Below are 19,273 nucleotides of genomic sequence, written 5' to 3' on the forward strand. Positions count from 1 at the left end.
CACAAACTCAAAGGTATGTACATATTTTCTGTGAGGAGGTCTAGGCAGTCAAAAGTTGTTCTGGATTAAAACTGTTCCTACTGTAGACGGATAGTTTTGCCACCGCAGTGCGGAAGCTAACCTGGGATCTTAACGTTCATCATGCAATAATAATAAATTTTGCCATGAAACGGTACTGAAAAGATTAAGCACTTCAAAAAAGAATGCTGACAGAAGTATGTGAACTTTATGCTCACTTGCAATGCCTCTTAACTGTGCGTTTTTTTGTTTTTTTTTTGTATAGCTTTAAAAGTACAAGCGAACTCCTCTAGCAGTCGCTCCTACGCAAAGCTTGCTGACGCAGTTTCGGGAAACCACGATGTTGATATACCACGGGTATACCTTCTGAACTGTCGTGACTGATATTTGAATGGGGTTCATGTGTTGGACTCGAGCACTGCGTTGGCACTGCACTTAGGCTTAGCCGCAGTCGATGCCTTGCGGGACATTGAAATTTTGGCTCGAGCTCAATCACTGCAGTGACGGCCGGAACAGCCAGATGTACGAAGTGGGGAGTGCCTACGGAGTGCGGAGTGCGGCGCGTGCACCGTTCATTGACAACCGCTGCGCATTGCTGTAATGATCATTCGTGGCACATCATCTGCAAGAAATACATAGGGCAGGCTTGCTGGTTGGAAAAGAACATGCTGTATTTGTAAACCCTGGGACGGAGAGAACTGAAAAAAAAAAGCAGACAGCACAGCTTATTGTCTCAAACTTGTGGCCGCTTTTTCTGTTCAAAGTGCAGGAGCAAGTTGTTTTTATTAAGCATTTTCTGCGACTACTCGTGCGTGGCCAGAAGTGCTAATAAGTGTTTGATAGGTTATAAACTGGAGGTATCTGACGATAGTGGAGAACAGTTTTATTGTCCCTTTATCGCACCCCTGTACGATGATAATCCGAATCCAATGGGGCAGTGGCCGGGATCTAAATCAGTAATTCTACAAAAATTCACAACCTTTTTTCCCATTATATAAGCAATATTACGACTTAAAGTGAGAGGCTAAAAATAATTTTAAAAACTTCCATAAATATTCGTTTCTCGAGGCAAGAGTTTCTTTTCTTTTTTTTTTATACACAAGACGTGGTTTAATATACAGGACGTCAGAACAAGTCTGGTCAGTGTTTTATTAATTACTCTGCTCTCCCATAAAATCACGATGGAGAGTACAGAGCGCGGCCTAAAGAAGACGAAGTAATTATGAAAACTAACGTCAAGGTGATCTCTCCTGAGGCTCTAAAATGTTTTCGCTGAAGCTTTCCCAGCGTACGCTCACAATGGAGGCAGGTGCGCCAGCACCCGGCCGTCGTCCAACCCGATTTCGCTAAGCTAGGGGAAGGACGGACTCGACAGGTTTGTTGTTCCCTTCTGCCCTTGGATGGGCATTGACTTTCCTCTAAAGTCCGGTTCACAGCCGTGTCATCCCGCACCCTTATGGCGTCACCGGCGACGTGGTACGGCTACGGGTGTTGTAAAAAAAGAAGAAAAAAAAAACGTTCTAAAAAATACAAAAGCAACAACTAGAGGTTCAGGGCGAGGGAAAAAGTACGCTGGGGTGAGGGAAGCAGGCGGAATGGTGGAGAGAGGGGATGTTCCCTCCTCTCCTCTCCAGCAATCCGTCTGCTTCCTCCTCCCGTCCAACTTTCAATGGCGTGCGCCAGTGTCACTTGTTCGTGACTTACAAGACATCTACAAAAATTATCGTTGTTGCTGGCAGTCGAACAGAAAAAGGAGTGCGCCAAGCGTTTTTAGAATCGGCCCCCAAGGTGTTCGTCAACGAGACTGACGATTCAGGTAAGATGTGGCGCTTCATATTTCTCTTAGTGCAAATTGCTTAGAGCGTACTGGTTCCGTCAAATTATATTTAAGGCCATCGGAATAGCCCGCTGTCGACTGGTGTTATAGCCAAATAACTAGTGTTCGAAAACAAAAGTCGCATAAAAAACGGCTTGCCGAAATTGCCAAGCTCATGTTGCAAGCAGGAATATTCCCGGAATATTTATTTAAGTTGACAAATGTTAGATACCGTAATATTGACATAGATATTGGCTTGTCTAGAAAATTCTTACTTAAATAAAAAGACAACAAAATGAAAGACCTCTCAAGGGAAGTTCGGTAAACCATTCATGTATTAGTCTTTCAAAGCATCTCAATCGCTTGGTTACTAGTAAAGCTAAACGTCGGTAAAAAAAAAAAAAAAAAATGTTAGCACGATTAAATATTTTTTTCTTATTCGATTAATTAATTTATTAATCGGTTTCGTTTATTACCATGAATAATAGATTAAAAAACCAAAATGGCATATTTTGCTTTCGCTGAATTTGTTATAAACGGCGTAATATAAAATTCAGTATTTTAAATCAAACTTGATGTGTAGTTGAGATCAGCCAAAAGGCATTCACACTACCTATTTATTACTCGAGCCGCGAGGGCAAAGAGGTTCCTTCATATTCTCCGGCAATAGCGAACTGCTTTGATTTTGCGCTAAACGGACTCTCGCCAGGCGCTGAACGTTACTGGGACACGTATAACTTCCACTTGCATTACAGCAAAGAAGTGTCTATCATTGTTGATTTCTTCAAGACTTTGAGGGAATGCGAAGAGGTTGTTGTTTTATTTACTAAGGTACTAGTTTTTTCGATGCTTAACATCTACTATATACAACCTTTTACGCTTCTTCAAATCTATACTAATTATTTAGTATAGATTTACTAATTATTTAGTATAGTATAGACGTCTCTGATCATGCCGATCACAACAACTCCACGGAAAAAGTTTCATACGGCCCACAAGTTTGGAAAAAAACGAAAAAAGGGTCCGAGGAAGCTAATCCACGGCGCAGTTCAACTTCCCGCGAGCCTGAACGTCGACAACACGGTGCGGGAGCCCGAATACGAAGATGTCGCATCGACGGCGCCGTCGACTTCCGTGACTTCAAGCGAGCGAGTGCGGCTCGACACGGTGATGCTCCGCGCTTCCGAGGTCGACGAGAAAGAAAAAAAAATCCGAGGAAAAACTCTAAAGAACATTCGTCGACGTCCGCTACGACGCGGAAAGCTGCCCTGATGGCCGGCGTCTCGGGCGCCGATCAAGAAGCTCCCGAGAGTAAAGAGAGTTTCATCGTCGTTCGCCTCGACGTCGTGAACTCGCTTCTTCAACTCGCGAAGTGTAAAGCTTGTTGCGGCGATGTCGAACTCATAAAATGCGATCGCGAGTATGGACTTGCAGTAAAACTCAAGCGATGTTGCAAGATCTGCGGGGATGTCGCATCCGAGTGGAGTTCGCCGCGGGTAGCAGTAAAAATCTGTCCGTGAACGTTTTCTGCTGTTTTCTCGAAATGAACTTTTTGCGCAGTTTGCTATTTTGCGGAAGCCGTATCTCATGCTGTACACAACCGATCTTCCTAATTCTTTTTTCTTTGGTAGGTGTATGAGTGTGGTATCTAATAATTGGTCTAATTGCATCGACTTAGGCATCAGTAGTTTTTGTTAGCACCTCCAACATAGATTGTAAAAATTGATTTATAAATTGAAAATTTCGAAATGCCATAAAAATGTTATAAATAATCATGGAGCCTTCATTTATACCTTATTGGATTCTGTAGACCTTCTAGTTTACAGAGATATATTTCTTTCTGAGTTTTGTCTTCATAATGTTTTGGAATCTCGCCCATAAAATGTTCAAATAAAATAGTTAATTTTATCAAAACTAACCAAGCTTTTTTAAAACAAAGTACATATTTTTCATCAGAATGGGAAGATAATTATGCTTTATAAATTTCATTTGGATTGGACCATAAATAAAAAAAAAAAGCTCAAGAAGCAGTGTTTCCCTTAAAGGGGCAGTGCAACGATATTCAGACGTTGGCCAATTAACTGCGGAAATTAATCTGCGTCACCTATGGAACGAAAAACCGAAAGCCGCATTTTCTTGCCCGCGCTAGTTCTTATTTAAAAAAAAAAAAATGAAACAAATCGAAGGTCGAAGTGCCTCTCAACTCTCCACGCCGACTTTCGAGTGACGTCTTTGGGGGTTCACGTGGTTTCCCCTTGGGCCCTCTCTTCAGAGACCCCAGCCGCTTCCTCCGCGAGTGTCGACTTTCAAAGAATTAGCCTCGTCGAAGGTCGCGGCGAGCGATAGACACAAGGGATGGTTCGCCACGGGGCTGACGGCGAGTGTAGCAGCGGAGGGGGACAGGGTTTGTTGACTTCCGCGTATCCCGCAGAGACTCCGTCATTTTAGTTCCCGTGGCCGCCACCGGCGGCTGCAGATCGGCAAATAATTTGTTTTTCGCCCAGCGATTACGCAACAGAATAGCCGTTTTGAGGGGGAAAGGTGACGCGTTTCTGGTCACTTGGGCTTGTATGAATAATATAAGAAAATGCAAACTGGCAATTCTTTCAACATTAAAACCGTTGCACTGCCCCTTTCAGGGATTCTACTCTGGAGCCACCGCTGCCTTTTCAGCCTTGTTGTCTTGTTGTTCAGGACTGGAGTTATCAACCGGCAGAAGTAGACACCTAAGGTTGTTCCTCAGCTAGAAAACACAATTTATTAATCTCATACGTGATGTGTCTCTTTAACAGTCGACAAAGGCAGTACAGAATGACGAAGGAAAGAAGATTCGCACAGCAGACATCGAAATCTAAACAACTTCTAAGAAGAAAGAGCTGGGACGACTGACACCCGAAGATGCAAACGCAGCTGTACTGCATTCACCCTCATTAATCTGAGACCTAATGGGTCGCATCTTCATACGCCTAAGCCCCAAACCAAATTTTAATATTCATTGTGTTTTCGGAATACGGCGTGTCAAATTCACGAGAACAGAATTTCAATCACAGCATAGTATAGCAGGGGTTGAAGTGGCGATACATCTTGTGTACTGATTCTCTAGGTTGGCTCTGAATATTACCTTGTTGGGATGATAAGTGCATACCCATCTCATTCAAATGTAAATCTTAATTGTACTCTTTCATTCCTCATTGGCGATGCTTGTTTTTTTTTTTTTTAAATTTCGCACCCAGTTTCAGTTTGCTGAATATATGTAGCTAAAAGTACAAACAAGTATTGTCGCTTTCCGTTCCTTCCTGTTTATTAACCGTCATCTTTCTAAACCTTGCAGATCAAACTCGGCAGGAATTTGGACGCAGATGTGAACGACACTTCGCAGCTTTGGAAAGGTGGCCTGTCACCAGCCGAGTCCCCCTTCGGTGGTGCAACGTCTTTGTACTACATTTTGTCTTTACACGTATGCGACAGAGTCACATCAAATGAGATGGCTACAGTTGAGCCTGCTGCGTGTAAACGTTCCATTGTCTGCCTTACCTCACTTTGCCTATTTACCGCCCTCACACCCCTCCCCTCCCCCTCCCACCCCTTTCAAAGCCTGTCATACATTTATTGATTGAAACTGCATAATCCCTCAAAGTATGCCTTAATGCGGACGAACTAAATAGTGTGTCTTACTTTTGGTTTATTATGTAGAATCTCTGAAAGGGATGGGTCTTATTTCTAAAACGGTGAAACAATGTGCACTATCTGCGTGTTTGCTTTATTGCTTGCTCAAGTAAAGGCAGGTATACTAATTTCTTATTGCCATGCTTACAACCGCAGATGCTTAAAACACTGGCGACTACTTATGACCTGCAGCGCAGCGGCCGGTCATCAGCAGTCACAAGATGGTTCACAAGCCCCTCCGGTCGTAAGCCGTCACAAGTGTGTCAACTGCCAAAATTCGTTCCTTTATGACAGTACTCTCATATTGGGTCTTAAGAAAAATACCTGCAGACGTGTTCAAAGCACACATATGTGGGTGCTTTGAACATGTCAGCAGACAGTTTTGGTAGGCCCAATATGAGATGACACGAGAGAGAAACGCGCCTGAGATGGTATTTGCACACTGCTTTTTCCTTGGTGTACGAGCAGTCTTACCGGGACTTTACGGAGCGAGTCAAGAAAACGTCAGCAGATGATCAGTCTGCTAACGTAAGTGGACAGTAGAATTCGTCTGCTACGAAGCGTCATTCGCAGACAAAAATAGAACAAGAAAATACATTCACATATTCTGTTAAAAGACGGGAATAAAGGCAGCCGTCTGCTAAAAGTCGAGTGCCGCGAGGAAGTGATACGGGACGCAAGCTGAAACTAAAATGGTCTGCTATACTTCCCGTTCGATGGGATCGACAACAAGCGCTCCCTCTGCAAATTTCCAGCTGTGCTGCCCTATATAGGTCAAATTCTCCTATGTATGTAGTACTCGGGAGAAATACTTTAAATACCTTGAGAACCCTGTCACCATCCGTGTGTTAGTGAGAAGCTCTCACCAAAAGGACTCGCGAACAGACTAGAGATTATCTAGTAACGTGACTTCGCACTTGTCGATAACTCTCGCAGAGAAAAACGCTGAGGCGTCGTGTCCAATCAGTAACCAAGAATGCTATCGCTCTCACCAGGTACCAAAACCGACCCCTAAAGTTGGTTTTGAAAAGCTGGTGGAACAGGGCTGAACAGATTCAGTAATTAGAGCCATATTCCAGCCTGAACCATGCCCTCAGGGTCCGGGAAGACTTTAGAGAGGAGGTGTGTAGAAGTTGTTAAAAATGCATAAACAAAACTACGAATGAACTAACGAGGGATTTGAAATGTGTAAAGCTATGGCGGTCTTGAAGATAAGACGTCTTCAAAGGGAAGCTGAAGCGGTTTTGTAATTGAGAAAACACACTTATATTGTCTTAATTCGGCTTCCAGGAAGCCCAATGTTGAAATTATATTTCAATTTCATGCACAGAAGCAGCAGCCCAGGCGAAAATTTTCAACTGGTTTATGACACAATCCCCAGTTGCAACTGGTCCCAGTTAGAGTTGTCCAACTGGTCCCAGTTCGAGTTGATCCCAGCTGGAATTGGTCCCCGTTACAACTGGTCCCAGTTGGAGTTGGTCCCAGTTACCGCTGGTACCAACTCCAGCTACAATGAAACAAAATGGAAGGTTAACAAGACTTTATTGTCAAAAACTTGGAGAATGAAACTAAATAATAGGTTCGGTGACGTACACGCTCCGGGTTTAGCCACTTGCTTGCGACTGTTGAATCGCTTTTTCGGAGGTCGTATTCGTGAGATGAAAAGGAAGATCGGCCGCTGGTGTCTGTTAGTGAAGACGTCCTCAGCTTCTCTCCCCATCGCGTGAAGAAAGGTGCTCACCCGTGATACCGCGTTGCGCAGGTGAAGTCCTGATAGGATACGGTAAAATGCGGTAGCGCTCCCATCTTGCAATCTCTGTCACAACAGCCGAACATTTTCGAGGTAGACCTCTCGCCATTTTCGCCATTTTGCTCTCCGCGGCGTTTTCTTCCGTCCGGTCTTTCCTGCGTGCCCTCCGATCGCTAAACCGCATCTTTCCGTCCTCGAAGTTCACCGCCGCCACCATAGTGTGTGTACAGTTAGGTCCAAAGAAGTGCAGCTGTAGTTTTGACATTTTCATAACGACGCCAACTTGGGCGATGGCGACCCTTCTCTACCGCGTCCGCCCGACTCCGGCGTCAGCATAGGCAGCGCCATCTGTCGACAGCGCGTACAACTATTCCGCACCCGCATGCCACGGCGGCCGGCTAGCTCTGATTGGCCAAAAGATACATTTATTTATTAAAAGGAAAAAATATTGTAGGTGTTTAAATAAATGTTTTAATATATTTTAATGATGCACTAAATGCTCATTTAGTTGAACACATATGGTCACTAATTATATTTTCTAATTAAAAATTTTTTTAGTTAATTACAAATTTTATATTATTTTCATAAATATAAAAATGTACCCAGTAATTAAACATTTCCCTATTTGTATAGATCTAAAAATTTAAGTGTTTTTAGTTTTCTTCATTAGCCAAGGTCAATACACCCCCAACTTGTCAAAATTGTTGCCCCGTGTGAACTGGGAACGGGAAAGGCATTTGAAGTCCGACTGGGAATCGTTCCAACCAGTTGCTTTCCTAACTGGTCCCAGTTCCCCCCATTCCGAACTGGAAGTCAAACCAGTTGACTCCCAACTGGGAATGGTTCAAACCAGTTGGCCCCTCAGCTGGTCCCGAGTGGGACTCCTATTGGTCCCAGTGGATTCCCAGTTGGGACCAGTTAGTCCCAGTTGAAACCAGTTAAGGTGCCAACTGGTCCCAGTTAGAAATTTTCGCCTGGGAGATAAACTCTTTTCAAAGTACCGCGGAAGCCCCTCCTTCCCGGAGCGTGCCATCATAAACGGAGTTTCCGGAATCTCCGCTGTCGCGCATCTTCAGTGCCTATCGAAGTTATGCACGCGACACTTCCTATTTTTAAAAAAGGAAAAAACAAAACAAAAAAAGACGTCATGATTGCTGCCAGTGCGGGGGAGTGGCAAGCCTGCGATTGCTCACGAGCGACACGCGCATGGCGGCCGAAAGATCCTTTTAGGACGTAACGACTGGTCGGACGTTTTTCGTGTGTTCTCGGGTTTAGTTACATCTTCGGAGAAAACGAACCAAATCTTTAGAATTACGGGATCAAACAACGCAGAAATCAAATTCTATATCATTTTTCGGAAGAAGCGTTTCACCTTCTCTTAAGATCAAGAGGAGAAAGCCACTCGAGCTTGTCTTGAGTTGGAAGAAATCAAAAGGAGAAAACAAACATTTGCGTTGCAATAAGGACTGTAAACTTTTGTACTCGGGTTGAATGGTGATTATTTATAATGAAGATCCCTTAACCAAATTATAGCGTTTTATATTCAACTTCTGGATGATCTAAAATGCTTTTTACCAATGCGGTTCTATGGGGAACTCGTGAAACGTGAACCAAGTATCTCGGGTAAAACTCGTTCTCTCTAAGTGGGCCCCGCTTATGTTAGTTGTTGACAAAATGCGAGCCTGAATGATTGATCTACACTGCATATAATTTTATAAATGGTGGCATTAGTCGCGTGTATGCGGCACAGACGGAACCGGCAAACATTTTCCTCCTTGCTAGCGCTTTGACGCTGCATATATAATGAAACATCTCTCGTGGAAATAGAAATGGTCAGTGTCATTTGGCCAAAACATTCACACTTGGAAATGGTGTAGTCACATGGGACTTGTTTTTTTCGCGTCCTTCAGATTGAAAATTCTCGCAGATACACTCCTACTGACAAATGGTGTTATTATCCATGCCCTGTTTAATCTCGAAACTGGCCTTCAGTTTTTTACTTGATTAAACTGAACTGCAAATGCACGTTTTCCCATTTGTTGCCTTCTTTTTTCTCGTCTCTGCATCGTAATTCTTAATCATTTACTCCGCAGTTTAATCAAGTAATAAATAGCCAACTGGACCAATTCCAGGCACTGGTATCATTCAGTTTTAGTTGCACTCATCCAATGTGATGATATTTGAGGGCAGGTAAAGTAACTTTGTGTTGGCGACTGTTTATTAACCCTCATCCTTCTAAACTTTGCAGGCCGAACTATCCGGAAATCCTCTTAAAGCAAGCGTGAGCGATCCTTCGCTGCCTGGGAAAGAGTGCCAGCCACCAGCCAGACCAACCTATGGCAGTGCCAGAACCTTGGGCTACGTTTTTCCCCAGATAAATGGGACCTACTAGTCGGATCAAATAGGGAATGGCCACAGCTCAGCCAACTACATGCAACATTTCCAATCCCGTCCCTACCTTCGTTCGCCGACACACCATGTCCATTTTGTTCACGTGTAATTCTCAAAACCTGTGGCGGCGATATACCGTGCAGTTGTTTGTTTTGTGGCGTGCCTGCCTTTTTTCAGCACTACAGAGCAGGAGCGATGTAACTAAACCACGCTCTTTGATCGTACCCAGTTGTGTCTTTCATGATTTATGTAGATCTGTATCGAAGTAATCTTTTACCGTATGTTTAAAGGTGAAGTAAAACCTTCGAAGCACGTATTAATAGAGAAGGATCACTTTTATGTTTGATTCACGTGCATTTTTACAGTCGACGTTTTCGGTGTATTCAGTATCAAGTTATGGTGCGGGTGTTTGATCGTGATATTATTATTTTACTTTTTGAATTACACCGCAATATCAATGTAAACCTCTGACTTTCTCTACTTCATCAGCATGATGTGTTTATGTTTGCTTGTTCCCTAAGTTTCGTTCTGATTGAGCTTCTGTATTGGTATAGTATAAAAAAAAGGAACGAAACAAAATTTGATCTTCACTCCTAACAGAACTTGCCCACGCAGCATCCGACTCCGAATGGCAGAGAACGGAGTACGAGGACAAGGGGGCGGAGCTCTCCTTCCAAGGAGCCGAATTGCAGAGGGAACCATTGAAGATGGACCAGGAGGGGAGGACGGACGGCGGTGCGACTTCTGCCGCCAATCTTATGGTGCCCACGGAACTAACAACACCAGGTATGAGAAGAAGCACACGGGAAAACAGTCATACAGCCTCGTACCATCTTAGCACACCCTCACAGATTCATGAAAGGTCCCACACGGATAGAAAACCTTTTTGTAGGCTCGGTTTTTTAGAAGGTGGAAAACGTAAGGAGTCTGATGTGGTACACAAAGTTTTCTCCACGTGGAAACTTCATTAAGTTTTAATTAGCGGCCTGCACCAAACCGAAAAAATATACCGCATACATAGTATTTGATATCATAGAAATGTACCATGCCGAGTTGTTTATTTATATTACAAAAATGTATTTTTTCCTCCAGTGCCGGTTGATCGAGTAGCTTTCACAAATGCTATAAATAATTTTCGACGCATGAAATAGCCCAAAATATGTTTGGCTGTTCCAAATGATTGAAGCTTTAGAACAGGGGTGGCCAAGCTGCGGCTCTTCGCGTGTTAAAGTGCGGCTCGCGGCTCCATCCCCCCCCCCCCCCCCCCATAAAAAGTGAAATGGACCGCGTTTTAAATCGAAAGACAGGTTGCAGTTTGGTAGCCTTGTGCTACTGCTACCTTACGTACAGTCGGACTGCTTTTGACTCGGATAGATTGAAAGTAGCTCGAGTTTCGTTTACTGCACCGGACAAAAGTTTGCCTGCCCCCCCCCCCCTCCCCCCCTGCGGCTCTTGGAAGTTTGGGGGTTTTCGTTTGCGGCTCTTAGGCCGGGTCAGCCTGGCCACCCCTGCTTTAGAAGTTTAGCTATAGGCTGGCAAATGTCCACATCATTGTCGATATAGAACCGCGTTTTTTGCTCTTTCAAATCACTCGTAAAATAATTACTGTGTACCTTAGCGATTTTTCAAGTTTCTAAGGTGCGCAACGATTATTCCACGACAGGGATGGGCAGTATTTCAAATACAAGTATTTGAAACACGTATTTTGAATACTTTGTGTATTTTGCATTTGTATTTAATTACAAATTGGGTAATGTATTTGAAGTGTGTATTTAAATATTAAAACGTGGGTATTTCAAATACAATTGTAATTAAATACAATTTTGTAGGCGAAAATACATCCCTCAAATTTATTGTCACTGTCCAGAGCAGGAAGAAAACTACGTTCTGCGCCAAATGCAGTGTCTCTCAATCAAGCACAATCGTTTAGTGACTTTGTGATTACGGTGCTAGTCCAGGGCAAGAATAGTGACGAAATCGACGTTCACAGGCAGACTGGCTAAATAAGTGCCCCTGACAACGTGTGATGCTTTCCAGCCTGATTTCCATCCATATTTTTGCCTGGAACATTCTAAATGCGCGGGTCGTCCAGATTTTCGTAACTGGTGCGAGTTGCAGCAATAAAAAATTCTCTAGCTAGTGCTGCGCATCTTGGTCGTCTCTGTTCTTTGTTGGTCTATACCAAAATGTAATCGACAAAAAATTCAGCTTGAAGCTCTGTACTTTTTTAACCTATTACGTCCAAGCTGATTACATTTTTTGTGATTATATTTCTATTACGTTACTAGAGCCTCGCACACTAACTCCCGAGTGTGCGATGCAAAATTAAAATGAGATAACCAGAAACCCGTTGCAGGTGCCCTGAAGTCGCTGACGCAAATTTTGAGGAATGTATTTGAAAAAGTATTTGGAGGAGACCATATACATTTGACTGTATTTGTATCTTGTACTTAAATGCTTTTTTGGAAATGTAATTAGAATTGTAATTAAATAAATTTTTGACGAAGTATTTTGTATTTGTATTTCGATACATATTTGCATGTATTTTGCCCATCCCTGTTCCACGAGCTTATTGAATGCTATTTTGTGTAACCTAATAATCTGTGGGTGTGTGAATGACCCTTCCAGCGTCACTTAAAACACAGTCGCGATCATTATGAATGTCAACACGCTATCACCCTGCGCTTCGTACTGGCAGCGGTAAACAGCCGCAGTGTTGTAGCCCTTACCGTAAAAAAGTAAAGAACTACGTTACTTGCGAAATAAAGGAACGCGATACTGTCGCCGACAGAACGTAACGCACGTTACTTTTGCGTTACTTTTTATTTATAAATTGACGGTAACAGCGCTTTCGTTTTCTTTTGGCGACAGCGTGTTTCGACTTTAACATGACAGGCGCTGGTTGGGGTTTTTCTAAAGCGGAAATTTTTTCGTGGGTAAAAGATTGGAAAAATTTATAAAATTTGTAGATTTAGAAAACTAATGAATACGTCACTACGTTACTGAAAGAAAAAAAGGCGCTACCGGTAACGACGTTACTTGTAACACGTTACCGCCAACACTGTGCAGCAGCAGCCGCGGCGGCTTGACTTTCCTTCCGCACTTGGTTAGGAGAACGCACAAGCCACCACAGCTGCCGCAGCATGGGGCTGCCAGAGTGGAATCTTAAACGATTGCCTATAGACCTTTACAAGCATTACGATTGAACCTTTTTAACATCTCAAATGAATGAATACCTACTCTAGGCTGCACCGGCATGATGTAGGTATTCTGGACCATGTTCATCTAGGTACTCAAAATTCCCATGTTCAGAACAACAAAAGCAGCGCCGACATTTCTTGCTTTGTCCTGTCATCCCAACAGACCTGATCGAAGCATACTCTGGCGACAAAGTGGATACCTTCGACCAGGACAGCCGCAGGGGTGACACCTCTCCCCCCACCAACCCACAAAAGCAGCAAACGCACCGAAACCCGGACAAGCACCCGTGCCGCTTCTGTCCTTACTCATGCTCTTACGCGGCGGGTATCGCCATCCACGAGAGGACTCACACTGGAGAGAGGCCCTTCAGTTGCGATGTTTGCGAGAAAACGTTCACGCATAAGGCTACCTTGAAGGCTCACGTTCGAACTCACACCGGAGAGAAGCCGTTCAAGTGCAACACGTGCAGCAGGGCCTTTGCTCAGAAACGCAGCTTGGCGGTTCATGAGAAGATTCACACCGGACAGAAGCCGTTCAAGTGCAACACATGCTGCAGGGCGTTCACTCAGAAAACCCATTTGGCGGGTCATGAGAGGACTCACACGGGAGAGAAGCCGTTCAAGTGCAACACGTGTAGCAGGGCGTTTAATCACAAACGCAACTTGGCGGTTCATGAGAAGATTCACACCGGAGAGAAGCCGTTCAAGTGCAACACGTGCTGCAGGGCGTTCACTCAGAAAACCCATTTGGCGAATCATGAAAGGACTCACACCGGAGAGAAGCCGTTCAAGTGCAACACGTGCAGCAGGGCGTTTACTCATAAATGCGATTTGACGATGCATGTGAGGGCTCACACCGGAGAGAAGCCGTACAGGTGCAACACGTGCAGCAGGGCGTTCACTCAGAAAACTCGCTTGGCGAATCATGAGAGGACTCACACCGGAGAGAAGCCGTTCAAGTGCGAGACCTGCAGTAGAGCGTTCGCGGCTCATAGCAATTTACGCGCTCATCGGAAGAGACATCGCAAGTTATCGAAACAGCAACGTGCATCATAGTTGTGGAAGGGATTTGAACGAAATACTCTAGCACCGACGTGTGTTCATTTGGCTTGGCGATAGACCTGCAGCGGTTCTACTTGCGAGCAGTGTGTCTTTTGCATAGTTCAAAATGTTTCAGCCTGTTATTTATAGCGCAAACACAGATAAAAAATGTGAATTTCCCTTAGACGAAGCGACCAGAGGTCTTTTTAGAGCGCAGCTCTTAGGCGCCCGTTTCCGGCTTGAGCGGCGTCGCCGTCGGCGTAACCGCGCGGTGCATTATGGGTAAATTTCCCCGCTAAATCTAGCGGGAAAATTTCCCCGCTAAATCTAGCGGAAAAATTTCACCGCTAAATTGAACGGAAAATTTGCCCCGCTAAATGTAGCGGAAAAATTTCCCCGCTAAATTCAGCGGAAAAATTTCCCGCTTTCCCCGCTAAATCTAGCGGAAAAAATTTCCCCGCTAAATCTAGCGGAAAAAATTTCACCGCTAAATCTAGCGAAAAAAAATTTACCGGCTAAATCTAGCGGAACAAATTTCCCCGCCAAATTTAGCGGAAAAATTTCCCCGCTGCATCTAGCAGAAAAATGTCCCCGCTAAATCTAGCGGGGAAATTTTGGTCACGTTACCGGCGGGGGGTCACGTGACCTCCCCCCCCCCCCCCCCCCTTCGAGAACACGCGGCCCTCAGTACCCTTCCCACCTCCTCCTCAACAGCTGCCCTCCAATTCGGCATTACAGGGAGTTGTAAACGGCTTTCACTTTTTTGTACATGAAAAAAAGAAAATATTTGAAGCCTTATCTTTTTTTATTCATTTAGAGTCATTAATCACGTGATGCACCTGAAGTTTCTGTGTTGTCTGTAAGGTCACTTATGTACAGTGCTAATCACACTTGTTCATAACGCGCGAGCGAGCGGCTTTCTCCGGGGAGCGCTGGGCTGGTGGCATTCGCGGAAACTAAGTAGTCACGTGGCGCAACATGGAACGGCCCGCTCGAGGGGTGTCCTGCCCAATCACAAGTGTGATTAGCACTGTACCTTACAAGTCGGCCTACTCATGACCATAAGTATACGAACTTATAAAATAACTAAGGTCTTTCAATAGCAGCAATGTTAAGAAAGTCATTTCTTTGTGTGTTATTAGTTTGTAAGATTTGTTGCTTATGTTTATTATTTTGAAAACTGGTTTTATTGACTGTGCTCTTTTTATTTTCTCTTTTTTTCGCAAATTATTTAGTAATTTTTTGCACGACCATGAGGGCTCAGCAATAAACTTTGGTTGAATAAAACGCTGGTTTGAACAAAGAAGTAACCACGTGTCGAAAATTGTTTTCTCCATTTGAAGGGATACACTCATTGGAAGTATTTATAGGTCCTCCCAAGAAAATGGGTATAATGCATTAAATTGGGAATGCTGCCAAAAGGCTCTCCGATTTAACTCTTTTAGAAACTCGGCGAACCAGTGCACGCTGTTGGGCGCGCGCAGAGTGGAGGTTGCGAGCCGATTTCTCGATTATTTCATGAGTTTTTTCTGAAAGCCCTTAAAACCCAGTTTCAAGCGCACTTAAAGCAGGCATATTAAAGGTGTGTCACGAAGCGGTCCGCACACGAATAAATTGATAAAAATTACTTACAAGGACAATATAACTAGGATTATCTGGTGGAGAAATTTTAGGACCGGGTTTAGTGTAATTAATAGTAAAAGATTCAACGCTCTAATGGGTGACAAAAAGGATAGATCTATTCATGATAAGTCGAAGCCGCGGTGTAGGAAACACAAATCAATAAGGACAACAGTAGTCTAACGACACATTCTGATCGTGATTAAGCGTGCAAACTGGGCTTAGCGACAGTTAGTAAAAAAAAAAAGAAATTGGAACATTGATAAGGACGTATCGACCCTAATTGTAAACGTTCGTGACGACCGCCACCGCAGAAAATAGTTCCTCTTTCAAATTAGCCCCAAAGAAAAAAAGAACGTCTTATTTTTTCGATATCCTGGACTTTAGACCAGGACCGGGGGTAGGCGTCCCGGAAGGTCGCCCAGGGAGCCATCAAAAGGGTTGCGCCGCTGCGCCCCCATTTGGAAGTTTTTTTTAGCTTACTAATTTATTTAAACACGGCGGTTCTTTTCAGAAAAAAAAAATACTCGTTTTGGAACACTACTCACATGTTTACTGACTACGTGATGTCATAGATAGGGGCGTATAAAAAGGTGAATGGGATGGGACGCCGTCCGATGCCTGGTGTTTATAGGATCGGAGGAATAGCGCCTTGCACCACACGCCCATTTTCGCAAAAACAGAAGTTGCACAAAAATGGGGCGACTATACTCTTTTTCACCCCAACTTGTGCACCGGAGGCTCCACCTCTACAGGCCGCGCATTGGCCAGTCACCGTCGCACCACCACGAAGCGCTCCTCCGCCATTTTTGAATCAAATATAAACAAAAAAGTGTCTACAAAGAAAAAGTTCTATACGAGCGTCGTAATCGTGATAATCCAATCATCTTAAATAGGGCTTATTATGTAGCACGTTTTGAGCTATAATTTTTCATATGTCCAAATTTATTGGTGTGATTCTTTTTAAAATACGAATCGCACGCAGTCGCTGCGTGGTGACTGAGGCCCTACTGACTGCGTTCGTTTGTTCACGGAAGAGTGAGTCGTTCACAAACAGAATTGCTTTCTTAATAAATACAGCACTCCCGACTTGGCTAACATCTTCTCTCAAATAAAACAATTGTACCGTCAAACTGTCCACTTAAACGGCGCAAGACTTGCAGCCTGAGTGTCTATTTCTTTACTTCTGTTGAATTTACGAACGCGTCCGGTTAACTCGGTGACGTCATGTTGTTGTTGTAGTCGGGGAATCGAATGCTCGACGCGCTCGGCCCGATTGCGTTCTTCTTCTGCGTGTTCAGATATTTTTTACAACTTTATCGTTCTGTTTTATTATTCAGCGTATTTCCTTTGTGGATATCGTTGAGGTAGTGTCCATGGCTCCATCTCCACCGCCGTCGAGACGTAAGCCAGCCGCCACGACACCTATAAATGTGTGGAAGAAGCATCGGCAAGGACGCAAGCTCTCGAGCGATTGCAAGCAGATGGTTCTTTCCGTGTACGCCAAGCTGCGAGAACAATACCCGGACAGGTTGAGGAACGACTTATACCAGCTGACGTCTGAGTATACTGGCGTCGGAGCACGGACAGTTGCCATAAAGAAGGAAGCCATCACGAATTCCGGGCTCCTTCGAACTCCAACTGGTAAGCGCCCAAAGTCGGTTGGCACCCGTCGTCGCCTGGTCCAGTACGACTCTTTTGTGCTGTCTGCGTTGCGGTCCTGCGTGCACGGCTTCTTTCGAAGGAACGAAACCCCGACCGTCACGAAGATACGCGAAGCCCTCATTGAAGCGCTGAAGGATGATGAGGTCGCCGTGGAACCGAGTCCATCGACTGTGTACCGTCTTTTGCATGACATTGGGTTCGAGCTGCAGAAGAGGAGTCGCAACTCTCTTCTCATTGAGAAGGACGACATCCTTGTGTGGCGTGCGAAGTACCTCCGCTCAATCCTGAAGTTTCGAGCAGAGGGTAAGGCGATCTATTATCTCGACGAAACGTGGGTCAACGCCGGACACACCATCAACAAGATCTGGGTCGACACGACGGTGCGTTCTGCCAGAGACGCAGGAAATCGCGGCCTCAGCACCGGTCTCAAAAATCCATCTGGCAAAGGCAGCAGACTGATTGTCACTCACGTTGGGGGTGACCAAGGCTTTGTGGAAGGTTGCCTCGACATTTTTCATGGAGTGAAGTCGGGCGATTACCACGACGAGATGGATGGCAACAGGTTTGAACATTGGTTTGACTTGTTCCTGACCAAGGTAGAGCCAGGAAGCGTTATTGTAATGGATAACGCTTCCTACCACTCAAGACGCGTGGAGTGTGTCCCCACGAAATCTTCAACCAAGAGTGTCATCCAAGAATGGCTAAGCTCAAAGGGAATTGACTGGGACAAAGACATGCTCAAGGTGGAACTAATTTCTTTAGTCTCCCAAGTGCGACACAAGTTCCTCAGCTACCGAGTGGACACACGTGCTGAAACTGTTGGGTGCACGGTTCTTAGGCTGCCCCCTTATCATTGTGAGCTGAATCCCATTGAGCTTATCTGGGGGCAAGTGAAGAATGAGGTTGCACGAAGCAACTCGTCTTTCAAACTAAAAGATGTGAAGGTGCTTCTAGAGCAGGCAATCAAGAATGTCACGAAAGACAACTGGACCGCTGCTATACAGCATGTTAAGAAGATGGAAAAGCAGTTCTGGGAGAATGACAGCCTGTCGGACAGAGAGGTTGCACCAATCATCATCGAAATCAATGCCGGAGATGTCAGCGACGACTCCTATGAAGATGAAAGCTGCGATGAAGTTGTCTCTGGATCAGGCCAGCCACACATTCCAGGTGTGGAGCCACTTAATATGTAAGCAGTGTGGCAAAGTATTTCTTCCATTGTGCTCTCCGGGAACTGCTGGAGGCCCACGTGAAGCCTTCTCTGCGTATAAGGCGGCCTGCCTGTGTGGGCTGACTCCCGAGATCTGGTATGCAACCCTGCCTCTCCGAAAACGGCTGCAGCAACACGACGAGGCGGCTTCGGAAGCCCACTTGAAGCGTTCTCTGAAAACAAGGCGGCCTGCCTGTATGGGCTGACACTCGACATCTGGTATGCAACCCTGCCTCTCCGAGAACTGCTGCAGCAACACGACGAGGTGGCTTCGGAGGCCCACTTGAAGAGTTCTCCGAAAACAAGGCGGCCTGCCTGTGTGGGCTGACTCTCGACATCTGGTATGCAACCCTGCCTCTCCGAGAGCGGCTGCAGCAACACGACGAGGCAGCTTCGGAAGCCTACGTGAAGCCTTCTCTGAAAGCAAGGCGGCCTGCCTGTGTGGGCTGACTCTCGACATCTGGTATGCAACCCTGCCTCTCCGAGAGCGGCTGCAGCAACACGACGAGGCGGCTTTGGAAGCCTACGTGAAACCTTCTCTGAAAGCAAGGCGGCCTGCCTGTGTGGGCTGACTCTCGACATCTGGTATGCAACCCTGCCTCTCCGAGAACGGCTGCAGCAACACGACGAGGCTGCTTCGGAAGCCTATGTGAAGCCTTCTCTGAAAGCAAGGCGGCCTGTCTGTGTGGGCTGACTCTCGACATCTGGTATGCAACCCTGCCTCTCCGAGAGCGGCTGCAGCAACACGACGAGGCGGCTTCGGAAGCCTACGTGAAGCCTTCTCTGAAAGCAAGGCGGCCTGCCTGTGTGGGCTGACTCTCGACATCTGGTATGCAACCCTGCCTCTCCGAGAACGGCTGCAGCAACACGACGAGGCGGCTTCGGAAGCCTACGTG

At 45.3% G+C, this 19,273-nt stretch overlaps 2 protein-coding genes across 4 annotated transcripts; both read left to right on the plus strand.

Moving 5' to 3' along the window:
• Positions 1 to 5,380: 5,380 nt before the first annotated feature.
• On the plus strand, positions 5,381 to 14,133 carry LOC115320047 (zinc finger protein 239-like). 3 transcript variants are annotated; one of them, XM_042287838.1, is made up of 3 exons: positions 5,381 to 5,758; positions 9,499 to 10,427; positions 13,005 to 14,133. In XM_042287838.1, exons 2-3 carry the CDS (start codon positions 10,349 to 10,351, stop codon positions 13,895 to 13,897), a joined length of 972 nt encoding a protein of 323 aa, XP_042143772.1. In that variant the 5' UTR covers positions 5,381 to 5,758; positions 9,499 to 10,348; the 3' UTR covers positions 13,898 to 14,133. The 3 variants fall into 3 exon arrangements, with proteins under 3 accessions (XP_042143772.1, XP_042143771.1, XP_042143773.1); XM_042287837.1 differs by having other exon boundaries at positions 5,381 to 5,744; XM_042287839.1 differs by lacking the exon at positions 5,381 to 5,758 and adding an exon at positions 5,785 to 6,622.
• A 2,745-nt stretch (positions 14,134 to 16,878) lies between these two features.
• On the plus strand, positions 16,879 to 18,360 carry LOC121834080. The gene is made up of 2 exons (XM_042287825.1): positions 16,879 to 17,146; positions 17,468 to 18,360. Exons 1-2 carry the CDS (start codon positions 16,879 to 16,881, stop codon positions 18,358 to 18,360), a joined length of 1,161 nt encoding a protein of 386 aa, XP_042143759.1.
• Positions 18,361 to 19,273: the final 913 nt, after the last annotated feature.

This window comes from Ixodes scapularis, unplaced genomic scaffold (assembly GCF_016920785.2).
Source record: "Ixodes scapularis isolate PalLabHiFi unplaced genomic scaffold, ASM1692078v2 ptg000494l_1__unscaffolded, whole genome shotgun sequence".
Taxonomy (NCBI): Eukaryota; Metazoa; Arthropoda; class Arachnida; order Ixodida; family Ixodidae; genus Ixodes; species Ixodes scapularis.